This window comes from Dipodomys ordii, unplaced genomic scaffold (genome assembly GCF_000151885.1).
Source record: "Dipodomys ordii isolate 6190 unplaced genomic scaffold, Dord_2.0 Scaffold3, whole genome shotgun sequence".
In the NCBI taxonomy this organism is placed as follows: Eukaryota; Metazoa; Chordata; class Mammalia; order Rodentia; family Heteromyidae; genus Dipodomys; species Dipodomys ordii.
The window spans coordinates 32,333,365-32,343,436 of NW_012267219.1; the positions used below are offsets into that span (position 1 = coordinate 32,333,365).

The 10,072-nt window shown below is 35.1% G+C and overlaps 1 protein-coding gene across 1 annotated transcript in view; it reads right to left on the reverse strand.

The window, feature by feature from the left end:
- Nucleotides 1-10,072, reverse strand: part of Anks1b (ankyrin repeat and sterile alpha motif domain containing 1B) — a 973,033-nt gene that overhangs the window by 840,778 nt on the left and 122,183 nt on the right. Inside the window, exon 5 of the mRNA XM_013019014.1 lies at nucleotides 601-676. Coding sequence (XP_012874468.1) covers nucleotides 601-676 — 76 coding nt within the window. The remainder of the gene's footprint in view (nucleotides 1-600; nucleotides 677-10,072) is intronic.

Genomic DNA, 10,072 nt, shown 5'->3' on the forward strand with positions numbered 1-10,072 from the left:
AGTCTATTGAATTCTTTAAAATAAAACTGATATCAATCCCAATTAAAATATATATGAAAATAAATAAGCCTATTTTGCTGTTCTGTCAAATCACGTTCTCTAAAATATTAACTTTAAAATAAGCCACTGTAGCCAATAAACAATTATTTACTCAGTTGATAAAGCAGGAGAATTTACTTTAAGGAAAAGAAACTCAAATCTTTGTTTACAATAATTCACATCATAAAAATCTAGGGTAAATCATTTTCTATAATAAACCAAGCAACTGTCATAACTTCTATGGGTCAATTATTCCTTGTAGAAAGCAGAGATCTCTTTTCTTTTTGGCAGTATCTACATGTATCTAAATAAAATTTAATTGTATAAAATAGTAATTACCCAGATCTTTTTACTAAGACATCTACTGAAAAAAGGAGAGGGCATATTTATACCAATTGTATCTAAACACCAAGGCTAACTACCACAATACTGAATACTATCTGCAATTGAAAGTAGAGAGAAGTAGGCTCATTTGTGCAAAAGACTAATTTTCCTTTATCTACTCCTGAAAGAAAAATAATATTTGACAAGACTGGATCCCTGCAGAATTATTATGCCTACCTGTTTCTAACAGAACTCGTACAACATCCACCTTTCCAAATAGAGCTGCTTCATGAAGGGCACTTCCCTTTTCTGTCTGAAGAAAAGAAAAAGAAAACATAGTTACATTTGGAATGCATGAAAAATTTTAATTCGTGTACCTATCTTTCAATTTATGTAGTCATACATATTTTCTGCAATCTCAGTGCACTTAAAAGAAAAGTTGTATCAAATAAAGAGAATCCAGGAACAAACTTTAGAGGCTTAGGTTTGTAAAGCACTTCTACTTCTAACTGGCCTTGTTACAGTAGGAAGCAATTCTTTTTCCCTTAATCTTGGTTGTGTTAACTTTAAAATAAATAGTAATACTTATTGCAGAAAGCTTTTATAGTGTCCAATGAATTTAATCAGTATGAATTTAGTAAACACTAATTATATCACAAGATCAGTGAAGGATGTTCTGAGGCTTATCATTCTATCCTGGCCACTGTAAATCCACATTCTCTGTGAGGGGAAAATGTGTAAATCAATATTTATGATAAATAAAATCCAAAAATTGTATTATGGCTCACAAATTTAGATGATCTTCTCCCAGCTTTCTTCTCCATTCTCTTTCCCATATATCAAAAACTCTCTCTGACCTATGCTTAAGACATACTGACTTTATTCATATTAGTGTCATCAAATATTATAGAGGTCTTCTGCCTGGCTGTATCTAATTACTAGATTTCTTGATCTGGACATCACTCAAATTACTAGTTCTTAATCTTCAGCATGAATCACAATCACCTGGAGAGTTAAAAACAGGTTTCTGGGCCCCATCCCCAGAGTTTCCAAAGATAATTTCTATTTCTAACTAAATCCCAGATGACATTGATGGTCTAAAGAGAATAATTTGAGAACCACTGACCTATTCAGTATGTCAGATCTTAATTTAATTTCCTTAAGGAAGATTTCTTGTGCCTCTGAAGCATAGTGTTTTTACTGTGTATATCTATCTATATATTCCTTGCCATAGCACTCAGAACACCACATTACAATTCCAATTGTTTATTTCCCTTCATTACCTGTACATTCAGTGAAACTATAATTTTTAGAAAAGTACTTTGGAAAGGTAGAAGCTTAGGATCAAGCTTCTGGGAAGAGGTAAAGGTTCAGGGACAGAAATAGGAACCCACAATGAAAAATAATTGTGAGTTATGCAGATATGTTTTCTTTTATTGATTTTTATGTAATTTTTTCATGTTTATGTATTAATTTTGCCTTCATAGTTCTACTTATTTTTTCACTTGGTCTTGTTTATAATGCAACTCAATTAAAATCTGATTTTAAAATGTAGGCATTTGTAGCTACAAACTTTCCTCTTAGTACTGCTTTTGATGTATTCTAAAGGTTCTGGCAAGTTGTGTTTTCATTTTCGTTCAATTCACTTATCCTCCTCCCCTTATTTCTTCAATGATCCACTGGTCATTTAACAGTGTACTGCATGTTTGAATGTTTTCTGTAGTTTATTTTGCTACTGATTCCTAGTTTTATTCTACTGTGTTCTTACAAAATACAGGATATTACTTTAATTTTCTTATATTTGCTAAGACTGTGTGTCTTCAGATATGTTCTATTTTGATAAAAGTTCTAAGGACCTCTGAGAATGTTTATTCTGTAGCAATTGGGTAGAATACTCTTTCAGTGTTTAAGTCTTTAAATTCAATGTTTACAGATGTCCTCTAATTTCATTGTTCATTCTTATCATCACTCTTTTTCATTGAGGTTTCACCCACTTCACTATCATTCAGGTCCTTTGGAGGAGACATATTGTCTTATCTTTCACTTGTGTTTCTAAGTTGGGATCAATACATTTGAGGCCAAGTTTTTGGTTATAGATTTTAATCTCCTGTATCCCTTCAGGTGAAATATTCACAGTGTTTTTATAAGACCATCTGTGGCTGTTAGGTTGTGATGGATTTTCTCAACAATGGACTGAGGAGTTATAGCTCAGATATTTGCTCATAGCAAACAAATCACTAGGTCCAGATCCTTGACTCCGTAAGGACTACAGAAGCAATCACAGTTGATAGATACAATGACAGTAGAAAATACAATAATCTAATTAACAACAATCACCATCACTGCTCCAATATCTTTAGAGAAATAAAGGTGCAAATATACTATTTTGTAAGCTAGGATGCCACTAGTTAAATAATGATGGTAATGCAAATAATATAGGAAGGATAATGCAATGAAAAGTACAATATATATGGTATAATAAAAAGGATAGAGCTATCACCCTAGCTACTCAAGTAGTTGAGATCTGAGAATAGCAGTTTGAAGCCAGCCAGGTCAAAAAAAAAAAAAGTCCATGAATTTTTTTTATCACTCCTAGGTCTTGAACTCAGGGCCTGTGTACTGTCCCTGAGTTTTTTTGTTTTTTTTTTGTCGGTCGTGGGGCTTGAACTCTGGGCCTGGGCCCTGTCCCTCAGCTCTTCAGCTCAAGGCGAGCGCTCTACCACTTGAGCTACAGTGCCACTTCCGGTTTTCTGGTGGTTTATTGGAGATAGGAGTCTCACAGTCTCTCCTGCCCGGGCTGGCTTTGAACCGCGATCCTCAGATCTCAGCCTCCTGAGTAGCTAGGATTACAGGCCTGAGCCACCAGCGCCCGGCTGTCCCTGAGTTTTTTAATTCAAGACTAGCACTCTACCACTTTGAACCACAACTCTATTTTCAGTTTTCTGGAGGTTAACTGGAGTTAAGAGTCTCATGAACTTTCTTGCCTGAACTGGCTTTAAGACGTGATCCACAGATCTCAGACTCCTGAGTAGCTAGGATTACAAACATGAGCCACCTGTGCCTGGCTCAAGTCCATGAAATTCTTATCCCTAATTAATCAGCAAAAAGCTAGAAGTGCAGAGTGCCAGCATTGAGTTGAAAAAACTAAGTGAGAGTGCAAGGCCCTGAGTTCAAATTCCAGCAGCACATACAGAGAGAGACAGAGAGAGAGAGAGAGAGAGAGGGAGGAGGAGGAAGAAGAGGAAGAAGGAGGAAGAAGAGGAGAAGGAGAAGGAAGAGGAGGAGGGGGAGGAGGGGGTGGGATTAGGGGTGGCTGACAAAAATAAGGCAAGATTGTAAGAAAGAAGGAAATTTTAAAAAGTTATAGCTAAAATATAGTGGGAAAGAAAGACAAAAGAAAAAAGAGAAAGATCTAGAAAAAAGGAAATTGAGTGAACTAATCTAGTTGTAGACATAAAAAACAGTAAAAATGGGGAAGTACTATAGGACAAAATAGATTGTTAAATTGAGTATTGGAGCCAGGCATGAGTGATTCATGCCTATAATATTAGCTGTTCAGGACACAAAAAGTTAGTTAGATCTCATCTCAATCAACAAGTCAGGTAAGATGGTGTGTACTTGTAACTCCAGATACACAGAATTACATAGGAAATAGGTAGGAGGTTTGTAATGTGAGGCTGGACTTGAGGAAAAATGTAAAACCATATCTGAAAAATAACTAAAGTAAAAAAGGTCTAGGGCAACGTTGAAGTGATACAGTGCCTGCTATCAACTCTAAGGCCCTAGCTCAAATTCCGGCACCACCAAAACATAAAATAAAAAGTTTAAATCTAAGGTTGATTTTCAGTTATTCAAGAAGTAATCACAAAGTAAAGCAATAAATAAATGGGATAATTTTATCAGAAGAGCAGAAAAGCTCAAAAGCTATGTACATATGACCATATAAGATGATGCTATGTACATATGATCATATAAGATGATGCTAAGTACAATGAGATGTACAAGACGCTATGTTGAAAAACAAACTTTACAATTTAGGGGTGTTAGGGGGCTGGGGGGTATACAGGGAGTGTAGTTGTGGAGATGGGAGGGAAGGGATGGGAAGGGGAAAAACAATGAAGAATGCAACAATGCTTGATAAGAAATGTACTCATTACCTTGCTTGTGTAATTGTAACCCCCTCTGTACAGTATTTTCACAATAAAAAAAATTTTTTTTAAGATGATGCTAAGTGAAATGAACTCCAAGATATAGACAAAAGAGATCTTCCTTGGTTGTTGTTGTTTTTTAATGTACTATGTGATTTTTTTTTGTTTCCTTTATATGATCTTCCTCTACTGGTATATCCCCTGTTGTTACAGTACTTGATTTTGGTATCCTTCATCTTGTAAAGGGAATAACAAAATGCTGAAACAAGGACACAGGATGACCCATTGCAACAATGATACTCACAAGACAGTATATTGGAAATGAACTTTACAATTTCAGGGGGGGCAGGGCAGAGAGGGAGAAGAGTAAGGGAGGTGGGGGAAGGAGAGGGATAGTGGGAGAACAACAAAGGAAGAAGTAATAATGCTAGACAAGAAATGTACTCTATTGTCTTCCTCATGTAAATGTAACCCCTCTGTACAGCATCTTTACAATAAAATAAAATTTTTAAAAATAAAAAATTGGAATCAGAGAAAACTGATGGTACAAGGCAATGAGATATGAGGAAGAAGTTTTTAAGATGGTAAATATTACAGTATTTTTTGTGTACTTTCTAAATACATTTAGAAAGAAAAATGGGATCTTAAAGACAAACAAAATATTACAAAGATATAAGGAGAGAATAAATACCATGTGCAAAGTAGCAGAACTGGCCTTGTTATAAACCTAGAAGTTTCATTTAAAAACTAGGAAAGAAAATAGATACAAATACATTGGCAAAATATGGTGATAAAAATCCCTATTTGCCTGTTTTAAAAGTAAAGTCATGTCCTTGTTTGTAAATAAAGTTTTAGCAAGGCACCAGTGGCTTATACCTGCAATTCTAGCTACTCAGGAGTCTGAGATCTAAGTTTGAAGCCAGCCTGGGCAGGAAATTCCACAAGACTCTTATCTCCAATTAATCACAGAAAAATCACTGTATCTCATGTGGTAGAGTGCTAGCCTTGAGCAAAAGGAACCCTAGGACAGTGCCCAGGCCCAGAGTTCAAGCACTAGGACCAGCAAAAAAAAAAAAAAAAAAAAAATATGTATGTGTGTGTGTATGTATGTATGTATGTATGTGTGTGTATATATATATATATATATGTATATGTATATATGCACCTCAGTCTTTATTTTTACTACAAAGGGTAAGTTGTATAGTACCAGAAAAGAAATATAGCCAACAATTCAAATTTTTGTGCTATATGGTACTCTTAAGAACAAAATTCCCAACTCTGTTGTACAGAGAATTAAAATACTGAGTAAGGTACATGATTGCATCTTTGTTGCAAATCAATGAACTGTGTATGTGTCAATCCACTTTGGTGCTTGCTATAGTATCCTGTTGCTCTAAATGCCTATAATAATGTCAATACCATTGGTTCAATTATCACAGCTTTAAAATAAATTGTTAAACAAAAAAAGTAAACTCTTGAGAGAGATTTCAGAAAATGAAGTGTTGGAATTTTGAAAAGAGAAAGATTGTAAAATTATCTAGGAAAATCAAAGAGTAAATAGATTATTCAAATGTAGCATATTTATTTATGCACATATCTTATTTTTGATGCATTATAATTTTTGAGAGCAAAACTGTACTTGATTCAGCTTTGCATTTTAAGTTTCTAGCATGGTAATTTACATACTTTTTATAATTAACTTTCAATAATTTAACTTTAATTTGCTTTACTATTCATATAAAGGCTTAATGTTTTGCTAGTGCTTTAACTTTTCAAATTTGAGTAAGGTACGTTTGTAAGAAACACAAAGTATTAACAAAGTACATTGCTATTGCCAGTTCAACCCCACCTTTTAAATGTTACTGATTTTTCTTATTAATATTTTAAGGTTAAAGGATTAATAGAGAAATATATAGGTTAAGCATCTCTAATCTAATAATTCAAAATCTGAAACTATTTGAAAATTAATATGATGCCACAAATAGAAAATTCTACATTTGACTTCTGTTGACAGGTCACAGTTAGAATGCAAGGAGACTAAAAAGGTTGTATAAAATTACTTTCAGGCTACATGTGCAAAATGTATAAGAAACAAAATGTATTTTGTACTTCGACCTGGGGTCCTATCCCTATGATATCTCATTATGTGAAAATATTTCAAAATTTAAAAAAAATCAGAACTTGAAATCCCTCTGATAAGCATTTCAGATAAGAAATGGTCAATTAGTATACAATTCAACCATAAAGAAATTATACCATATCAACTTAGATATGATATAATGTAGAATTGCTCAGAGAAAAATACAGAATACAAAAAATGTAAAGAAAATAAACATAAATGCTATATTTAAAAATATGTAATTATGAAGAAAAATAAGTTTTTCTGAAGCACTCTAAATTTTTCAGATTTAGTCACATAATAACTTGAATGTAATTAAAATTTAAATAAACATAATGGTAATTTACCAAATGAGATTACTCTTAATACTGTTAATCCCCAACTGATCTAGTGCAATTGAATCAGTAGAAAATCTTCTAAGACATTCTAAAGTTACTGGCTGGTACTGTCCACTCTCAGCCAATGAGAAATATGAACAAATACCTACTTGACATTAAAAAATTCTATGCCAGGCACCAGTCACTCATACTTGCAATCCTAACCACTTGGAAGGCTAAGTATAGAAGGATCATGGTTCTAGGCCATGCCAGAAAAGTTCTTGAGACTTCTCAAACCATATTTGGGAGTAGTGGCACATCTGTCATCTCAAATTACATGAGATGTTCAAAAAGGGATGATCATAATTCCAGACCAGCTTATGCAGAAATGCCCACAGGATTGTTTCAAGAGAGGAAAGAGAGAGGTAATGGGGAGTGCTTGTGATCTCAGCAATTATGAGATGCCTAAAGTAAATAGGTCACAACTCAGATACAGCAGAGGCAGAAGTAGCATCTATTCTAAAAATAACCATTAAAAAAAAACAGGACTGGAGCTGGGTGCAGGTGGCTTATGCCTGTAATTCTAGCTCCTCAGGAGGCTGAGATCTGAGGCTCATGGTTCAAAGCCAACCCAGACAGGAAAGTCCATGAGATTCTTATCTCCAATTAACCACCAAAAAAAAGTAAGTGGTGCTATGGCTCAAGTGGTAGAGAGCTCTCCTTGAGCTGAAGAGCTGAGGGATAGCACCCAGGCCCAGAGTTTGACCACCACAACTGAGAAAAAAAAAAAAAAACAGGGCTGGTGGAGAACCAGTGTTCAACAACTACAATCCTAACTACTCAGAAAGCTGAGATCTGAGGATCACAACTAAAAGCCAGTCCAGTCAGCAAAGACCATGAAACACTTATCTCCACTAAAAGCCAGATGTGGAACTGTGGCTCAAATCAGGGACAATGCTCAGGACCAGAGTTCAAGCCCTAGGACTAGTAAAAATAAAATAAAATTAAAAAACAGGCTGAAAGTGTGTCTCAGTGGCATTGTTCCAGTTCAGAAGCAAAAGGCCCTAAGTTCAAACCATATCACTGTCAAAATAATCTTTCCAGTGAATGTGGTGGGGAAAAAAATTGCTGACAATTAATTTGAGTAACAAAATTAAACACCCAGTAAGAAAGACAATGTCCCATCCTCCTCAAAATTTTTGAGATAGGGTCTTGCTATACAGTTTAGTGTAGCCTTGAATTTGTTATGTAGCCAAGAATAACCTCAAACAATCTGTCTTCCTGTTTCAGCTTCCCAAGTGCTAAGATCACAGTTATATGCCAACACACTCCACCAAAATATTGTTTTATATGAACAAAGTATGTTTTCTATAAACAAACTTAACTAAGGCCACAATTTTCTGATGGACAATTAATCTCATTGAACTATATTTTAGAAATATATTGTTAGTTCTACTTCCTGAGTGTAACTAAAGGAGTTTATAACAAAACCAAAGGTTGCCCACCCTACTAAGGTACCAGCCCTGCTGCTTCTGATAGCCGAGTTCTGAATGCATGATATCCTTTTCCTCTAATACATGAGTGATGAACACAAATGTCAAAAGTTAAGTAGAAATCTAAAGCATGTCACTGGTAATATCACAAAACAGTAGAAAGATGTGCATATGCTCCAATAAAAGTATTCAAATTCAATATTTTTAAAACATTCTTTTTTCAGTAAAAGTTTTATTATTAAACCATGGGATAAGGTATATATATACATATATATATTATATATAATATATTCACATATATGTACATATGTATATATACAAATATATATACAGGGTAGCATAAGAATATATGAGTTTATTATCCAATGGGCTAGAATCTAGAATCAAGGAATCCACAGGGTGGTCCCATGTTCTCTAAACTCTATAGGGAAAACTTCATGTTGCCTTCTCCCCAGTTCTTGATAGTTTTCTGGCAATCTTTGTTTTTTTTAATTTTTTCATTGTCTTTAAGTAGTTGTTTTATTTTATTATCTTTAAGTAGTTGTACAAAGAAGTTTCCATTCTACAAAACAGTATATGAGTACAAAGTGTCTCACAACATTGTCATCCATCTCCCTTAACCCATCCCTTCTCTCACTTTTTTTCTTTGAGATTAGGTGATTACATAAATTTCACATATTTCACAGTATTGTGGAATAGTGATACTTAAGAGTCACAAACACATTTTAACTTTCACAAGGCAAATTGTCATTATCATGGTCTATACAGTTTGTGAATTCCATGAGCTTTGATATTACAAGTTATTTTTTCCACATCAGGTGATGTTTACATTTCTTTGCTTTTGCTTAGTGTGGGCTATTCCTACTTATTCTGTTCCTCCTCCTGGCTTTCCTCTGTTGCATGCATATATCTACCATATATGGTCTAGAACATGGAGTCATTTAGCAATGATATGACAAAATAGGTGGCTGTCCTTTGCTTCTTGACTCCTGTTTGCCATATCTTCTTTTATTTTGGCTTTAGCATCCACATATCAGGGAGACCATGTGCTGTTTGTCTCTTTGTTCTTGGCTTCACTCAAAATAATCTGCTCTAGTTCCATCCATTTCCCTGCAAATGCCATTATTTTGTCCTTTCTAATGGCTGCATAATATTCCATTGTTTATAGGTGCCACAATTTTTGGATCCACTCATCAGTAGTGGGGCATCTGGGTTGTTTCCAAATCTTGGCTATTGTGAACAGTGCTGCAATAAACATGGAGGTGCATACGTCTTTGTATACTGGTTCCTGTTGCTCAGGGTAGATGCCTAGGAGTGGTATGGCTGGGTCATAGGGGAGGTCTATATTTAGCTTTCTGAGGTATCTCCAGATGTTTTCCAAAGTGGTTGTATTAGCATACATTCCTGCAGGGAGCCGGGGCGAACGCCATTACAAGATGGCGCCCACTTCCTTGCAGCTTTGAGGTAAACAACTCCATATTAGGCAGTGCTTGGCGGAACTGTGGGTCCCAGGCTTTGCGCATGCGCGAGCCACGTAGAGTCCCCAGCCAATCCCGTGGCACCTGGTGACGGTGAAAGGCAGACGACCAATGATAGAACGACCCGTGTTCCTATTCCATATATAAGCGGCCA